Genomic DNA, 18,962 nt, shown 5'->3' with positions numbered 1-18,962 from the left:
CCTTGCTTAGCTCCTCCCGCCCCCCCACCTCCGCTCCACAGCAGAGCCGTGCTTCATAACCACATGCTCCTGGCAGGCAAAGATGCAGACCGTCAGCCTCCCCAGCGCGTGTGAGCTCCAGGAGGACGAGGAACCTAACTGGCTGCTCAGAGCCCATGGTGCCTGCCACTTAGCACTCACTGTCTTTAGCTGCTTTATTTGGGTTTTTTTTGGGTTTTTTTGGTTTTGGCTGCGTTGGGTCTTCGTTGCTGTGCGCGGGCTTTCTCTAGTTGCAGCGAGCAGGGGCTACTCTTCGTTGCAGTGTGCGGGCTTCTCATCGCGGTGGCTTCTCTTGTTGTGGAGCACGGGCTCTAGGCACGTGGGATTCAGTAGCTGTGGCACGTGGGCTCTAGAGCGCAGCCTCAGTAGTTGTGGTGCACGGGCTTAGCTGCTCCGCGACACGTAGGATCTTCCCAGACCAGGGCTTGAACCCGTGTCCCCTGCCTTGGCAGGCGGATTCTTAACCACTGGGCCACCAGGGAAGTCCCACTTTATTTGTTTGTTGAATGAACAAGAACAAAGCCCACCATCTGATCGGACGTCTGCAAGCTCCCTCCAGGCACTAAACCATCACAGCACCCCCAGTTGTAATTCCTGCTAGAATTGCCAAAACAGCCGTACACTCATTTGCAGATGTGCTCAGGAGAGGTGGCTCCTTGACATGTGCACTTTCAGTGTCCTGGGCACCATCTCTAGGCTAATCATACTTGGTGTCGTTCACTCCACCAGCTTCCCTGGTTTACAGGTAATGAAGCTGAGGCTCAGAGAGGTGAGAGTGAGGATGACAGCAATCGTTGCATTGCTGTGCAGGATTCTCTTTAAGTCTCCCTACAGCCCCACACTATTATCCAGACTCAGGGTGCAAATCCTGGCTTTCCCTCCTGAGTCTGCCAGGAGGGAAAGCCAGGATTTGCACCCTGGTCTGTGTGACTCAGAAGCCCACGCTCTTAACCGCGTGTCATTATGCATTAAGCTGGCTTCAAATCCGGGGCTCACCCCTGAGCAGTGCTTCCTGCTCCCTTGTCATGCACCAGACCCTGAAATCTACACCCTACACGTCATCATTTCTTTACACTCAGTGGCCCTGAGAACCACAGCCTGTGAGGAGGTGGGGCTGACAAACCCCCCCACCCCCTGTGCAGCTCTCCAAAGAGCCAAGGACAACAATGACCACTCTTCTCCAATTTTCTTGACAAAAAAAAAATAACAAAATCCCAACTGGTTACACAAGACCAGGAAGACTAGAAAAGTACATTTAAAGTAATTGATATTCTACAAACATCCTCAAGGGGGGCATGAACACTGAGAGAGGACCTCAGATCGGGAAAGCCATCACCCTGAACTAATGCTTTTGATTTACGAGACCAGAAGTGAAGTGTCCAAGGATGGCCCGGGGCTTCTGGGAAGTTCACACAGGACCCTGCATGCCCCCCGCATCTTGTGGGCGAGAGGACAAGAAGGGGAAAGAGCCTTTGTCTCAGAGCTCACGGCAGCTGAATTGTCGGGCCCAGACTCCCAAGGCCTGTGCAGCTGCAGGAGAGCAGAGGAGAGACAGAGTGGTAGGGGGTGAGGTCAGAGAGGACACCAGAGACCCTGCAGGCTCTGAGAGGCATTGCACAGATTTCAGCTTTCCCTCTGTGTGCAATGGGAAATTTTGGAGGGTTTTGAGCAGAGGAGTGCCATGGTCTGATTTATGTCTTAAAATGATTTCTCAGGCAACTGTATGCAAAAGAGATTGTAGTTGGGCCAGGGAAGAAGCTGGGACACCAGGTAGGACACCCCTGCAATAACTCAGGCCAAGAGAATGGCAGCTGAGGAGGAGTGGTTAGATGTGGTCAGATCCTGGAAGTGTTGACAGGACTTCCTGACAGATGGGTCATGGGAGATGAGGAAAGAGGAGTGAGTCAAGGGGGACTCCAAGGGCTGTGGCTGGAGCAACTGGATGGATTGGGATGCCGTGTCTTGAGATGGTGAGGAGAGGGGATTCGAACTGCATTCTTAATGACCCTCAAACCCAGAGCAACAAGATAAACCTAATGCTTTGGCTTCAAGGCTCTCTGTCCCCTCCCTGTAAATCTTATCCACAAACCATCCATCCATCCAATTATTCATTCATTCATTTGTATCACTTAATAAACATCACTGGTAACTACCATGTGGTAAACATGGGAGGAACTGGACACAGGAGGATTAATTAAATTCACACCCTGCGCTCCAGAAACATATAATTTAGTGGGGGATTCAGAGACCAGCCAGCCTCACTGTTTTACGTATTCAGTCATTTGGTCCCTCAACCAACAATCATCAGCACTTAATTTCTCACAGGCAAGCATTGCGATAGGCATTGCAGATGATCCTGCCCTTAAGAAAGTCCTAGTCCAATTGGAAAGCCTGAGATTAACTATCCTTGCCCATTCATTCATTCATTCATTCACGGAAGAGTCACCAACATCCACCCTGTGCTGGTCTGGGAGAGGATTCCCACTGGATGACCCAACAGTGGGGTCTACTGCGTGTCTCTAAGCAACAAGGCTTCCGTCTGGATCCCTGGCCTCCCCGCAGGGTTCCACCTGCTGCCCTCACCATGTGAGCAAGCCCCAGTGGCAGCTGCCAGAGCCCATCACGACACCTCCCCACAGCATGCTGGGGCTAACTCCGGTGTTGTCTTCCTACAGAAAACCATAAGTCCATCCAACCAGGTGGCGACCCTTGCAGCCATCTGCGTGGGTACCATCTGACCTTTCTTAATACCCACAGGTCCAAGAACCCAAGATGCATTCACTCTGGAGGCTCCTGGTCCTCCTCAGCTCGCTGGCCTTGCCCTTGGCACTACATAAGCAGCACTGGCCTGGCCTGGCCAAGACCCACACAGACAGCAAATCGGGTCTGGCGAGAAGTAAGCTAAGTCCATGCTCTGCCCGCTGTCACAGGGAGGGTAGGGAAAGCATTAACTTGACCCCATCACTGACTTGCTAGATGACCTGGAATTGGTCACTTACCCTCTTCTCTTCCTTTTTTCTTAGACCTGAAGTACACAAAATTGAATTTGAGTTGATCATATGCCTATTCCTAGCACATCATCATTACCATGAACCATAGCAAGACCCCTCTTGTGTTTTATTTTATGTTATTTTCCTCTCGACCTCTTATTCTCACTCCCATTCCCCTCTTCCTTGGCAGGCACTGCAGCTTGTTTAATATAGGTGTTGGCTTTTTTGGGATGGTGGTGCTTCGCAGCTTGTGGGATCTTAGTTCCCTGACCAAGGATTGAAGTCGGGCCCCCGCAGTGAAAGCGCAGAGTTCTAACCACTGGACAGCCAGGAAATTCCCTAATATGTGTTTTTAAATGCCCATATCCTTGTAAAACATACAGTGTTTTGATTTACATAAATGGTAATGCCATATAGATTTCTTTTTTTTTTTTTTTTACTGTTTTCACTGGACACTGTGCTGTTGACATCTGTTGCTTCAGACTTGTGCAGAAAAGTCCATGAAATACATCCACTTCATCATCACTTGGCCATTTCCCTAGGGATGAACACTTGAGTTGTCTCTAACTCCCCACTATTATAAACTACACGGCGATGAACATTCTCACGTGTCCTTCTTAGAACCTATGGGAGAATTTCCCTGGGATATACCCTGAAGGGAGATGGCTGGGCTCTAAGGCAGGTGCAAACTGAATTTAACTAAAGACTGCCAGATCGCTTTCTAGGATGGCTGTGCAGGTCTACACCCATTCCAGTAACAAACAAGCATACCTGTATCCCTTGTTTCCCAACACTGGAGAGAATCCACTGGTATCAGCCTCCTTGGGCTGCCACAGCAAGATACCACAGACCAGGTGGCTTGAACAACAGACATTTATTTTCTCACAGCTCTGGAGGCTGGAAGTTCAAGATCAAGTTGCCCACAGGGTTGGTTTCTGGTGAAACCTCTCTTCCTGGCTTGTAGATGGCCACCTTCTCACTGTGTCCTCACAGGGCCTTTCCTCTGTGTGTGTACAGAGGGTGAGTGAGCGCGTTCTGGTGTCTCTTCCTCTTCTTATAAGGACGCCAGTCCCATCGGATTAAGGCCCCACCCTTATGATCTGATTCAATGTTAACTCCTCCTTCAAGGCCCCATCTCCAAATACAGTCACATTGGAGATTAAGGCTTCAGTATATTGATTTGGGGCAGGGGGAGCACAATTCAGTACATAATAGCATCTTTCATTGTTTGCCAGTCTGATGTGTATTTGAGTGATATCTAATTGTTTTAGCTTGACTATCTGATTAGTGAGAAGTTTGAGCAACACGTCTTAATTCTGTTAGCCATTTTGACTTCTTTGAATTCCCTGTTCTTATCTTTTGCCCATTTTTCTATTTGCTTTCCAATTTTTTAAATCCTCTTTGATTTGAGAAGATGTTAATTTATTCTTGACATTAGTCCCTTGTCAGGTCTAAGCATTGCTAACATTTCTCCCAAACTGTCACCTATTAACTTTGTTTGTAGACACTTCATTGAACAGGAATATTTTCAAACTCAGCAACATTTCATCTTATGGTTTATATTTGATGAGTCTTAAGCCCTTGTCTCTACCCTGTTTTTTCTAACAGCTTTACAGTTTCACTTTTCACATATAGGATTTTAATCCATTTGGAGGACATCTTTATGTATGTTTATATCTGTAAATTAGAGATTCAGCTTCACTTCTCTCCTTATGAGTCCATTCAACCCACCTACTAAATGGTCAAATTTCCAAACACATGGATTCCCTTTTGAGTTTTGTGTTCTGTGTCTGTGTAACTGTTCCTGTACCAAAAACATAATATTTTAAATACTACATCTTTGTAAAATGTCATTTTATCTGATAGAACTTTCTTCTTCCAAATGAATCTTAGACTGTGTTGAGTTCCTTAAAAAAGAGGAAAAATCTTCTGGAAATTTAATTAGGGTTTCACTGAATTTGTTTATTAATTTAATGACAATTGACATTTTTGCAGTATTATGTTAGGCAATTACAAAAGTAGTATATCTTTCAATTTATTCAGATTATATTTTAAATCCCTTAATAGAATTTTAAATTTATATAAATGTCTTAAGCATGTTTTGTTAAATTGATTCCTAGAGAATTTATGGGTTTTGTTGCCACAGTAAATATTGCCTAATTTTCTATTATATTTTCTAGTTGGTATTGCTGGTACAGATGAGAGGAAAGCTGTTGATTTTTAAAAATTAATCTGCTATCCAAAAGTCCTACTGACCATTTATTAGTTCTAATAATTTGTCTTATTTATTCTGTTCAATTTTCTATCTAGAGGATTATATCATCTGCAAATAGTGACAGTCTTAACTTTTCTCTTCTAAACCTTATACTTCTTGTGCCTTTTTCTTATCTTGCACTATAGCCAAGGCCTCCTATAGGAATGGGAATATATCTAGAATTCTCCACTTAGTATATTTCTGTAGGTTTTTGGGATATAGTTTTTATCATATTAAGGAAGTCCCCTTATATTTCTAGTTTCCTAAATTTTTCTTAATCATAAATCGGTATTGGCCCTTAACAAATGTTTTTCTGCATCTAAAAATTAATCCATCTTTTTCTTCTACTCTGTTAATGTGATAAACTGTATTAATAGATTTTCTTATGTTGAACCCATCCTAGCATTTCTGGAATAAATACAATATTTTTATAACATACTATAATTATCTGTTTATAATCTGCTATTATTGTATTATTTTTATAATGTACTTTATTATTTTTATAATGTATTATTTTTATAATATACATTAATGTATTTATAATGTATCAAACTAAAATTTATATTTTATAATGTAATATGATATTTTTATAATGTACTATTAGCTATTAGATTTGTTAGCTAGTAATTTATTTAGGATCTTAGCAAATTTTTCATACATAAAATTGATGTGTAATATCTTTTCCTTGTACTGTTCTTGAAGCAAGTTGTACTAGCCTCATAAAATGAATTTTGCATCTTCTTCTTTTTCTATTTTTTTTCACAATTACCTTTTCATAAAGTTGGGTAAAAGTCTTCCATAAAACCATCTAGATCAAAACTTTTGGGGAATGAGATCACCTGTTTCTATTTCTTAATGGTTTTAAGTTATCAATGTTTTCCATTTCCCCTCATCATGACTTGGCATTTTATGGTTTGCCATAAATGTATGCATTGCATTTAGGTTATCAAATATATTCACATGTGGCTGTGGCTCCAGGTATCCTCATCTGTACAATAGGTGCAGTTAGAATGCTGTTTCATGGGACTGCTTTTGAGACTTAAATGAAGGCAAGTATGTGCAAAGTGTTTTTCAACTGTGAAAATGTTGATCTCTACAACCACTTCTCACGTATCTGTTAGGGTGTTACAGAAAACCCAAGTCAATCTGGTTAAAACTATAAGAAAAAAGTATTTCACACAACTGAAAGTCATAGGTAGGGCAAGCTCCGGGTTTGGTTCAATCAGCAGCTCAAAGCTGCCAACCAGAACAGAATTTCATCCTTTTTTAGCTCTGTTATCGTCATGGTTTCATCCGCAGGCTGCTGGTTCACAGTGTGATAGGCAAATGGTGGCCAGTGGCCATTGGAGCTATAAGCTGTCTTGTTCCTTTCCAGTAGGAAAAAGAGAAAGAAACCTTCCCCTCAAACATGAAACATAGGGTCTTCTGTTTAGTCTGATAGAACCAACTTGGATCATATGCGAACTTTGTACCTGTAAGAGTCACCATGCAATGATAATCAACAGCCTCATCTGGACCAGGAATTGAAGAGAGTGTCTGAATCAAAACAGGGGTCAGATGGGAAGAATAGGACGAATGGGTGGTTGGGAGAGTGGGTGGATAAGAGGATGGATGGGAGGATGTACGGATGAGTGGATGGATGGATGGGAAGGTGGATGGGTAGATGGATGGATTGATGGATGGATATTGGATAGACAGATAGATGGAGAATAGATGGGAGGATGGATGGATGGACAGATGGATGGATGGATGGATACTGGACTGGCAACTACTAGTGTCTGCTGCTCACAAATTCCCAAGTGCTACTGTCATCATTAACCAAGAACTACTAAGAGTTCTAGGCATACCTATAGTTTCACTCCATCCTTGAAACTATTTCTTTACTGTATGTTCTCCTACTAGATAGAAAAATGGTTTGTGTGTTTAGTGCCCAGAACTGAGCCTGATACCCAGTAGATGCTCAGTAAATATCCTTTGGCTAAATGTCTCAATATTCCTAGTAAGTATCCTATGAGATGGGTATTATTACTGCCCTATTACACAGATGAGGAAATCAAGACTCAGGGAGGTGGCAGAGCTAGGATTTGAACCCAGATCTATGACTCCAGAGACACTTTCTTTTTTTTTTTTTTAAATTTTTTTATTTTATTTATTTATTTTTGGCTGCATTGGGTCTTTGTTGCTGTGCGCGGGCTTTCTCCAGTTGCGGTGAGCCGGGGCTACTCTTTGTCCCGGTGCGTGGGCTTCTCATTGCAGCGGCTTGCCCCGTTGCGGAGCACGGGCTCTGGGTGCGTGGGCTTCAGTAGTTGTGGTGCACAGGCCTGGTTGCTCCACGGCATGTGAGATCTTCCTGGACCGGGACTCGAACCCGTGTCCCCTGCATTGGTGGGCGGACTCCCAACCACTGCGCCACCGGGGAAGCCCCAGAGACACTTTCTTGTTTGTAGGCAGCAGAAACATGGGGTGCTGAAAGGGGGTCTGGGGGCTGGCCCTGGAGGATAAGGGTGAGGTGTCACAATGGCTTCTGTGGCTCTGCAGTAATACATAGTTCTCAGTGTGGGGCCTGAACACCTAGAGGGTTGAGTCAGTGCAATAAATGTGTCCTGAGATGAGCTCTGAGGTTTGTCAGAACTGGGCCCCCAACCTGGGCGGCTGGGGTCTAGGGCCCAGAGAGCTAGGACTTCACGCAAGTCAATAGCTTTTCAAATTTCCCTCCTTTTTGGAATTCATTCTTTTCCACTGGTAGCTCCACCCAGCCCTGCAGTTTATTCCGAGCATGGTGGGGGAGGATTTCCATTTATTCTCTCCTTATTTGCCCACCTCTTTTTCTCTTCAACCAACATTTACTGTGATCTAGATCCTGTATGTTAGGCTCTGTGTTCCAGATTCAGAGATACAGCACTGGGCAAATTTTCAACCATAATATCTCTCTTGAGCAGCTATTGCCTGCCAGACCCTCTGCAAATGTGTCACACCAGCACTGCAAAGCATCATTTCACGGATGAAGAATGTGGATCTCAGTGGTGGGGGCAGGGGGATGACACACCAATCACTCAGCAAGAAGCCGGTGTGCCAGCCTGCAACCTGGGCCTCCTGGCTCCAAACCCCCCACCTTTGCCAGGGCATCGTGCAATGTCACTGGTCCCATATCCATTTCCAGTTATTGCCCAGGGCCTCATGAAGCACAATACAGAGCGCCAAATCCAGAACATCCGCTTCCTGGACAGTCTGAATGCCTCCAGGCAGATGGCTTCGGGGATGGTGGACTGGCTAATTGGCAGTATGAGCCTTCAGCAGCATCAAGAAGGCAGGTGAGATCTTGAACCCCATCACTGGCCCTGGGACTCCTGATAAAGCTCTGAGTAAGAGGGCAGAGCTGAGGGCATGGCAGTACAAGGCCTGTGAAGAGGAAAGGAGGGAAGATTGGAAGGAGATGTCAGACCCAACACAAGGATGAGTAGGGGGCCCAGTACAAAGGGTCACTGGGAGAGGCAGCACAGCAGAATAATTAAAGGTGAAGGTTTGGGAAGCAAAAGTTTCTGCATTTAAATCCTGACTCTGCCACCAACTTTGGGGAAATTGCTGGGCCACTCTGGTCTCATCTATAAAATGGGTACCCAGAGCACAGCCTGGATAAACATCTGAGGTGCCAAAGGAACCCAGGACTAGAGTCAGACATTTGAACCTCACTCTCGCTTGAAAGCTGTGTGACTCTGGGCAAGGCACTTGAGCTCCCTGAGCTTCAGCCTTGAGTCCTCCTCAGTGAAATGGGTGTAATCATCCCCACGTCCTGGAGCTGTTAGGAGCTTTCCCTGTGGCACATAGTGGATGCATAGCCATTGGTATAATTAGCCTCGCAGAACTGGGCCTGTCCTCCACCTCCATTTTCCCCCCTTCCTCTCAATGGATGCAGGCCTCCCCAGCTGCCTGGTCTCAAAGCTGCTCAAATGTAACACCATGATCCCAGCCTGCTGTGCCCTTGACCTACCTTCTCTCTGATTTGCATCCCTCATTCCCTCCACTTTAATGAGCACCAGGACTCACCAGCAGGGTTTCCCTTGCTGTGTGCAGCCACAATCACTTCCCTTCATTCATTCCTTTAACAATCATTACAGTTATTCATTGAGCACCTACTGTGTACCAGCACCTGGGCTGGGTACTGGGAATGCAGCTCTACATAGACCTACGGTCCCTGCCCTTTTGGATCTTACATCCTAGTTAGTGAGATAGGCCACGAAAGTAAATAACTAATTTCAGACGGAGGGATATAACACGAAGACAAATTTAACCAGGTCAAAGGTGAGAGTGAGAGGGCTGATCGGGGGACCTTCCTAACCCTTAAGTAGAAATATGAATGAAGAGAAGGAGGTGAGTGACATGAGGTCATGGGGGCACAGTGAGTGCAAAGGCCCTGAGGTAGGAAGGAGATTGATGCATTTGAGGAAGAGAAAAAGTCCTGTGTGGCTGGGTGAGCAAGGCGAGGGTGGTAGGAGATGGGGCTGCAGAGGCAGGTGAGGCCAGACCCTGCAGATCTGAGGGGCTGTGATGTGGAGTTCAGATTTTATTGCAAGAGCAGTGAGAAACCAGTGGAGAACACTGAGTGATAGGGGAGTGTTAAGGCCCCTCTGGCTGCCACATGGAGATGGTTTGTGGAGAGGCCAAGATCGTGGCCTTGAGCCCAGAGAGAAACTAGAGCATCTCCAGGCAAGAAGTGATGGTGACCTGGACCAGACGAAAGCAACAGAGTGATGGGAAGTGGCCCATTTCAGGATATATTTTGCAAGCAGAGCCAACATGATTTGCTAGTGAGTGGAATGTGGCGGTGAGGGATGGAGAGAAGTTGAAGACAGCTGCCACGGTTTGGGTCTAGGCCCCTGGGCAGGTGGTGGGGTTATCCCCTGAGAGCGGGAGGCTGGCTCTGAGAACGGGCCCAGGGGCTGGGTCTGCAGTTGGCTGTGGGTTTCACAAGTCAGTTGTGTGGAGCTATTCGGGGGCACTCGGGGACAGCTTGTAACCCCAGGGCTCCTGCAGGGAGCTCTTGCCCTCAGAGCATCTGTGAAAGGCTCTGACTCCAAATCCGACTGCTTGGAGACAGGCCAGCCTTGTCTGTAACGCCCAAGGCCTTGAGGTCTGAGGCCCTTCACCCTTGTGGGGGTCTTTGCTCTTTCCTTGTGCAGCGCCAACATCACCAACATTCAGCTGGACTATGGTGGGATCTGGATGTCTTTCCATAATGAGTGGTTCTTGGCAAACATCTCACTTGAATTTGACATTGACTCGAGACTGTAAGTCATACAGAAGCGGGGCCTGAAGGGCACTGTTCCTCTTCACTGGGAACCTGGGAGTCGGGGCAGGGGGATGGATTTTGGCAATTTGGGGAACCCAGATCTTTCCGCTGCAAACTGGTTTCAATTCCTGGTTTCCGAACTCACTTGCTGTGTAACCTTGGGCAAGTCACTTCACATCTCTGAGCCTTGGTTTCTTCAGCTGAAATGTGGATGGCGATCACTGGTCAGTGGAGGCAGGTCATTTGCTCATTTAAACTTATGTGAGTTCCCTACAATGGTTTTAAAAAGAGAAACACTTTAATGATCGCATCACCCTTCCCTCCTCCGGTTTAGACTACCCTTTAACATCCACTGCCTCTGGGAGGGCTCCACTAAATGGTAAAGGTTTTTAGAATAAGATTAACTCTCAATTTTTAAATTTCCGAAGGCCCCCTAATCTGGTCTATTTAAAGGATTTTCAGAAGGCACTCTGGCTAGTACTGTTTTTCTCCTTAATCGCTGACCACAGAATTTAACATCCAGGCAACGTGGAACCCCGCTGGGCTGGTGTGTTGAAAGAGCCACTCTCCGTGTTGGCTGCTTCTTCCTCCTTCTATTCTTTCTCTGTCTCTTGCCCCTCCCCCCTCCTCCTCTCTCTTGTCCCCAGGCCCTTCAATAACCAGATCATAAAGACACACGCACGCATGAACCTCACTGTGGAGTTCTGGCTGGAGAAAGATGAGTTTGGCCGGAGGGATCTGGTGATAGGCAACTGCCGCGTGGATCCCAGCAGCGTCCGCATGACTGTCCTCACTGAGTAAGATCCCAGCCGCCCCTCCCCAGGGCTGGGCCCCTTCCTGACTGGCCCTGGCTGCAGCCGCAGGTCTCCACCACCTCCTGGGTGAGCCCCAAACAGATCTCACCCCTTCCCCAGGATCTGTTCCTCCTCCTGCATCCCCATCCCAGAGATGGCCCTGCCACCCTCCCAGAAGCCAGACTCCTCCTCCTCCTCACTCCCCACAGCCCATCGTCCACAGGTCCCATCAGTGACCTCCTGGCAACCCTCACCTGCTCCCTTTCTCTCCATCCCCACAGCCACTGACTGGGCTCATCGTCCACTTCCTGGACCATTGTGGGAGCCTCCTCCAACTTTCCCTGACTCAGACCTCACCGCTTTCACTCTGTTCTCCCCCTGCAGCAGAAATCTAGCCATGTCACCCAGCCCCTGCTCCAGACACTCCAATGGTTCTCCAATGCCCTCTGGATGAAGAGCAAACTCCTGGATGTCACTCAAGGCCCTACTTGTCCTGTCCCCCACCCCACTCTGCAGCCCTTTGCCCTCAAGTCTCTCTGAAGAACCCCCCTCCATCAATATGCCATACATTTTCATACCACGGTGCCTTTGCACATGCTGACCCTTATGCTTGGACGCCCCTCCTTCCTTCTTTAAAGCTCCTCCTCATCACTCATTCATTCAACAAATATTTGCTGAGAACCTACTATGTGCTAGGCACAACATACTTGATGCTAGGGATACAGTAGTGAACAAGCTAGAGAAAAATAGACTTAAATAAAGATCTGTAGACTAGCTGACCAAGTGTGTCAACCCCAACAGACTGAGTCCCTCAAGGGCAAGATTTGTGTCTGATCTCTCTCTGTAATTCCAGAATGCTGAAAGCAACTAGGTCATCAGTGGAAATCCATTCATTTATTCATCAGACATTCACTGAATGCCTAGATCATGCCAGACATCCACGAAGAAGACTGTGGACTGTAGTTACTGACCTGGTTCTAAACTGATCAGCACTTAACTAGCTGTGTGACCTTGGGCAAGGCACATCACCTCTCTGAGCTGCGCCTTTGACTATTGCTTACAATGATGCCTCTCATGTAGGGCTCTCTGAGGATTAAATGGCTGTGTGAGATGTTCTCCACACACAGCACCTGACATCAGTATTGTCTGTATTTATCTGTTCTGTTCTGTACATCTATCTCTCTTTCTAGAGATATCCCACCAAAGATGAAACATTTTTTCCACAACCTCAGAGACAACCTGGAAAAAGTTATCCCACACCTGATAGAAAGTCAGGTAAGTTTCAGAAAAGTAGTTTCACCTTGGGCATTCTTGAGTCCGAGGGTCAGGGCATATATATTGACGTTTCAGTGAAGAATTGGGCTTTAGAACCTGAGAAATCTCAATTAAGATGTTCAATTTTGCCATCTACTGACTGTGTGTCCTTGGGCAAGTGACTTAGCCTCCCTGAGCCTCAGTTTCCCCATCTGTAACATGGGAACCATCACAGTCCCCATTGCACAGAGAGTCTCAAGGATTCAGGGGGGCAAAGCACGGAAGTGCCGTGCATAGCACCTGGTGGGTAGTCGGCGTTCAATAAAAGGGAGCCACACTTGCCATGATTCCTTGTGGAAATCCCGTGGCTTCCAGCCACAGCCCCTCCAGTTTTCTTTTCCCACTCCCTGGTCTGACCCTCCTCTCTGTGTTGGTGGCCCAGGAATGTCCTCTGATCGATGAAATCCTCAGGCAGCTGGATGTGAAACTGTTGAAAAGCCTCATGGGTGAGTGAGCACCTGCGTCCCTCCGGGGGGAGGACTCAGGACGGGCAAATGGCCAGAAGAGGTGCCCCTGCTGCAGCTCTCACGGAGGCCTGCTGAGGGGTGTCTGCATGTGCTCCGAGGACACTCAGAGGTGACCATATGACCATGACCTTCACTATCCCCCGAGAGAGCCGGGACAGCAGAGGGCACCCCTACCAAGCAGGCTGTGCCCCGCCAATTCACCCAAACCTCCAGGTTACCAGAGCTTCTCCCAAGATCTCCACTCAATCCTTTAGGGAGCACTGCCCTCGCACACACCCAAGCCCACCCCCATCGCAGTTGCAGACAAACAGATAGAGTCCCTGCCTTCAGGGAGCTCACAGTGAGTGGAAGACACAGGAACTGAATAATTAGATATCATTTGAAGAGTTTTAATGTGAATGTTCCCGGCACCAGGCCTTGGTCAGCATGGATGGATGACAGACCCCTTTGGTGTGGACCTGGGGGTCAGAGGGCAGACACCTGGTGACTGATTCTGCCTCTTCTCCTTACAGAGCAGGCTATTGCTCGTGAACTCAACCAACTTTGAGTCCAGCCAGCCTTCCACGAGCCAGACTTGAGCACCCCCTAGCTGCCCACTGATGATCAGAAGGAGATTCCAGATTTGGAGACCACAAGTCTCCCTCAGAGTGGGGCTTCCGATGTCCCACTTTTACCACAGGCCCTGTGGACATCCTGTCCTCTTCCACAATAAATTCTATCTCTGAACGGTACAGAGGTCCTTCTGCCTGGGCCCTGAGGTTTGGGTTCCAAAAGTCAGACCTGATGAAGGTCCATCCTGAGACTTGGCTGATGGCTGATAAGGTCCATCCCAAACCCAGGATATGCCTGGGTTTGCTCATCAGCCCAGAAATGCCAGAGAAAACACTCTTTCTTTTCCTGTAAGTTGCAGCCAATAGCCATCCATGGATGTGCTCATCAATGCGGGGAGGGCCCTGTTGAGAGTTCCCATCCCCTTGTTCATTCAACCCATGTTTATTGAGCACCTAATATGTGCCCAGAACTTTGCTGGGCTCCAAGGGAGTGAAGAAGAACGGTGACAGAATGGTAAAATATAAACACTGGCACCAAACAGATCTGAGTTCAAATTCGATTCAGCCCAACGAGAAGTTCCAGGAGGGTATAGACATGTGCATCAGGGTGACCAATGACCCTCCAGCCCCTAGCACAGGCCTGACACCAAGTGTGTGCTCAGCAAATACCCAGGGTTAAATAATGGGTGAGTCCTGGTCTTATGACTCCCTAGCTGTATCGGGGACAAGGCACTTTACCTTTTGGTCTCCCTCCCCCGCAAAGTGGGAATAGAAATCTTACATGACGTGGGACAGCAGGAACCCTCACACTGCTGGAGGGAGATAAGTCGCATCTCCACTTTATAAAACTGGGTGGCAGCATCTCCTGAAGGGCAACATGTTCCTCCCTCCGACCCACAGTCCCAATCCTAGGTACAGAAATACATGCACGTGGGCACCGCAAGACGTGTCCAAGATTGCTCATAGCATCCACAGTCATAATAGCCCCAGAGTGAAAACTCCCTAAATGCCCATCAAAAGAATGGGTAAATAGAGTGGATAAATATCTTGTGGGATAGTCACCAGCGGAATGCTCTACAGTAGTGAAAATAACCTATACCCACACAACCACGTGGATGGATCTCACACACCTAACAAAGCGAGGCCCCGAAACACACATCTCCCATCTATATGAGGCTCAAACACGGCAAACCTAATCCATGCTGTCAGAGGTCAGGATGGTGGTTACCCTCATGGAGAGGGTTAGTGACGGGAAGTAGTAGGAGGGCCTTCTGGAGGGCTGGTAACATTCTGCTTCTTGATCTGGGTGCTGCTTATGGGGAGGATGTTCAGTTTGTGAAAATTCACTGAGCTATTCACTTATGTGCATTTTTCTTATGTATGTTATACTTTAACAAAAAAATTTTTTTTGAAAATAAAAACTATTTACCATGCAGGATGTTTGTAGGAGTACATGAAAAGACATTTGCAATATGTTTAGCATCTGCTAGGTCCATGGGAAATGCTTTTTAAAAGTCATTTAATTCATTGTTAATTATTTGATTAATGACTACTCACTTCTTAAATATAGATTCCTGCCCTCCTCCACCCAAGGAAAGGGACAGCATACTAAGAAATCAAGAGGAAATACACACACACACACACACACACACACACACACACACACAATAATAGTAGCACATACATCTAAGCACTCTGCATGTGCCAAGCTTGGTGTTAGGAGCTTGCATCCAGCATCTCATCAAATCCTCACAGAAACCCCATGAAGTCCAAAACTGCTATCCTGAGGCTCAGAGAGGGAAAGCCACTTGCCCAAGGTCACAGAGCCAGGAAATGACCAAGTCGACTGCACTCAAGCGGCCAGACTCCAGAGCCCACAGCCTTGACCACTCTGAATCCCCACTTCAGTCTTCCATCCCTTCCTTCTAACACCCCTATCCCACCCACAACCCCGCACTGAGAGGAAAATGATGAAATCTGCGTTCCGCTAGATTGACAAGCTCAAACAAGGAAGTGTCAACAGCTCAGAGATGAGAATAGGGCAAGAGATACTCATGTCTCCATCTTTCAATTCACACTCCCTAATCCGAAATGCTTCACTGGGGATTTGCAACCCTAAACACCCATGTTCACACGAATGATACCCCTTGACAGCCTTGAATTTACAGGGGTTTTCCGGCTCATGATTCAAAGAGCAAACACGGGAGGGCTGGGCCCCATCCTCCAACGAGGTTGCCTGGTCCCTGTGAAGGCAGCTTTTGTCTGCCTTCCTTCTGACCCTTCCAGGGGTGCCTTTCTCAAGGGGCCTCCTTGGGTTTCTCGCATTCTGTTTTCTTTTCATTTTGAGGTTCACAGAGCTGTGGACTCATTGTGTTTTCTCCTGGAGGAGCTCGTTTCACAATGGACCTCTATAATGATACTGGGGTCCGGAGTGGGGGTGGTAATTGAAGCAGAAATTCAGCCCCAAATACTCAGAAGCTTGCTCCAGGCCCTGCCCACTTGTGCTTGTAACGTCCACGCCCTTCCGTACAGAGTTCTGACTCCCAGGGAAGAGAACCAGCATTCCACCCCCAAGTTCTGGAGAACAGACCTTGCACAGTTCAGAGTCCCTTGAAAAATAAAATGAACTCTGCCCTTTAGAAATGGATCTCATTTTTTTTTTGACTGGACTGGACAGATATTTATTAAAATAAAAAGGGAAGTGGCAGGACTCCAGATGTTAATTTTTCCTTTTAGTTCATCTGTAGTCTCCAGATTTTTCGCCAGTGAACACATGTTCATTAGCAATAATATAAAGTGGATATACAGAGAACCACAAACACTGGATATACAGAGAAGAGGTAGCTTCCTTATTTGATCTGTAACTAACCCATTCTTCTTTACAATAACCACTTATTAGAGGGGAAACACATTTTCAGTCTACTTTAAACCATAGTTCAATTCAGTACATAAAAATGGATCCCTTGATTCACAGAATGACACCAGGAAAGGCTCCCAAACACAGTCACAATCTGATACGTAGGAAGAAAAGGGCATGAACTCCAGTTTCTGACAAACACACTGGGGAGGCATTGATGTCGCCAATGCGGAAATCACTGTCCTGAAATGTTAGCTGGGTGTCCGTCCATGCTTCCTGATGCCCCACGACCCTTGCCCTGCTCAGGGCACTGGAACAAGCAGTACCTGTGCTTCAAGGAAGGGCAACTTCAGCAGAAGCAGAGAGAAGGCTTTTGAGTCTACAAAGCCTGGGTCTCTGACAAAACAGCAGTGACAGAGAACAGATCAGTGGTTGCCAGTTGCAGGGCAAGAGGGAGCGGGTAACTATAAAAGGGCAGCATGAGCGTATTCAGGGGATGATGGAACTGTTCTGTATTATTGTATAATTGTGGCTAAATAAAACTATTCATGTGTTAAACTCATTGAATTATACACCCAAAAAAAGTCAATTTTACTGTAGGCTAAATTTTTTTAAAGCCTGAGTTGTTTTGTTTGTTTGTTTGTTTTGGGATTTGTTTGTTTTAGTTATAAGATACTATTTCTTTTTTCACTCTCTCTCCCTTTTTTTTGGCCATACCCTGCGGCTTACAGTATCTTAGTTCCCCCACCAGGGATTGAACCCAGGCCACAGCAGTGAAAGCGCTGAATCCTAACCACTGAACTGTCAGGGAATTCCCAAAGCCTGGGTTTTTCAATTTCAAAATTTGGGACATAGGAGACATTAAGAATAGCATATACATGATGAATTGAAGCAAGGTTTCCTGCCCCCAGGACTAGAAAATTTCCCATGTTGGGTTGGTGGAGTGTGAGGGTCCAAGAGAAATTGAAGAGAAAATAGTTCTAGTGGGTTCTGAGAAGTGTCTCATGGCCTTGCTTCTCCCCAGGCAAACCTTGACGTGGGAGGAGGACAGCAGAAACCCCAAGTCGATGTGCAGGATTCCAGAACAGAGGGGTTCTGTGCCCACATTCCCTTCCAGAACCAGGAGAGGTGGCAGGACCCCAGGGAGAGAAAGTTAACTGGAAGGTCTCAGCAGTTCCAGGCAGATGGGCTGCGGCAGTCCCCCTGGGTCCTGCCTGAGACCCAAGGAATCGAGACACAGAACAATTTTGGGTGTCCAGCAAGGGTGTCCAGTAAAAAGTAAATGCTAAATTCGAAGGGGCCTTTTGGACGGGAGGGAAGCACAGCATCTTGGCATCAAGGGGTCAGATGGTATATGGCTGTTTCTATATTTCCAGTCAAAACAGGGACAGGGCAGCCTTCTTCAGATGCCTTGGCACAAATAAAGCCCCTGGAACAGAAATAAAATCCCAAGGGGAAATGGGGAAGTTTTTGTTACTCAGGAAAATGGCATTTGAAATGCTGAACTATACATACATTAGAAAAAAAATATGTAGGGGAGTTCCCTGGTGGCCTAGTGGTTAGGATTCAGAGCTTTCACTGCAGAGGCCCAGGTTAGATCCCTGGTTGGAGAACCATCCCACATGCTGCATGGCATGGAGCAGCCAAAATACAAAAAAAATAAATAAATAAATAAATAAATAAATGAAGGGATTATGTATTTAAAAAAAAAATGTAGGGACTTCCCTGGCAGTCCAATGGTTAAGACTTTGCCTTCCAATTCAGGGGGTGAGGGTTTGATCCCTGGTTGGGGAGCTAAGGTCCCACGGGCCTCGCTGCCAAGAAAACAAAACATAAAACAGGAGCAATATTGTAACAAATTCAATAAAGACTTTAGAAAATTGTCCACATCAAAAAAAATCTCCAAAAAAATAAACGTAGACACATGAGTTTATGAACTGAAGTTCATACCCCGTCCCCAGACATTATCCCCCGCAGCCCTGTGAGGTAGATATTATCCTCCCATTTTACAGATGAGGAAAGTGAAGTTCAAAGGTTTGGAGGGACTTGCCCAGGGTCACAGGACTTGAACCAGGGCAATATGCGCCCACATCCATCCCCTTTCTGCAGTAACACAAATGCAGCCTCCTAGCTTCAACCCAGCAGCTGTTAGCTGTCCAGTAACAAACTTGAATCCATTCTTTGGCTTATCTGCTTCCGTTTCCCCGAAAAATAGTAGCAACCTGACACAAACCACAAGAGTTGTACCAAGATAACAAAAAGGGGACCCCTTTGAGGATGACTGACAACGTACAAGCTGCGGGAAGAGTCTGGTGAGTGCTTGAATGGATGGTTGAGTTCAAGGCCATGGCCCAGCCCCTTGGAGGCATCGGCCAGACTCTCACAGGAAGTGGGAGCAGCTCCAGTGGA

At 46.8% G+C, this 18,962-nt stretch overlaps 1 protein-coding gene across 2 annotated transcripts; it reads left to right on the top strand.

The window, feature by feature from the left end:
- Positions 1 to 841: 841 nt before the first annotated feature.
- Positions 842 to 17,115, top strand: BPIFA3 (BPI fold containing family A member 3). 2 transcript variants are annotated; one of them, XM_082432243.1, is made up of 7 exons: positions 842 to 2,935; positions 8,444 to 8,594; positions 10,461 to 10,568; positions 11,218 to 11,367; positions 12,555 to 12,639; positions 13,061 to 13,124; positions 13,658 to 13,785. In XM_082432243.1, exons 1-7 carry the CDS (start codon positions 2,812 to 2,814, stop codon positions 13,690 to 13,692), a joined length of 717 nt encoding a protein of 238 aa, XP_082288369.1. In that variant the 5' UTR covers positions 842 to 2,811; the 3' UTR covers positions 13,693 to 13,785. The 2 variants fall into 2 exon arrangements, with proteins under 2 accessions (XP_082288369.1, XP_082288368.1); XM_082432242.1 differs by lacking the exon at positions 842 to 2,935 and having other exon boundaries at positions 3,016 to 8,594; positions 13,658 to 17,115.
- Positions 17,116 to 18,962: the final 1,847 nt, after the last annotated feature.

Source organism: Balaenoptera physalus (assembly GCF_965194825.1).
Source record: "Balaenoptera physalus genome assembly, chromosome: 16".
Lineage (NCBI taxonomy): Eukaryota > Metazoa > Chordata > Mammalia > Artiodactyla > Balaenopteridae > Balaenoptera > Balaenoptera physalus.
This window is presented reverse-complemented; position numbering and strand designations above follow the sequence as displayed.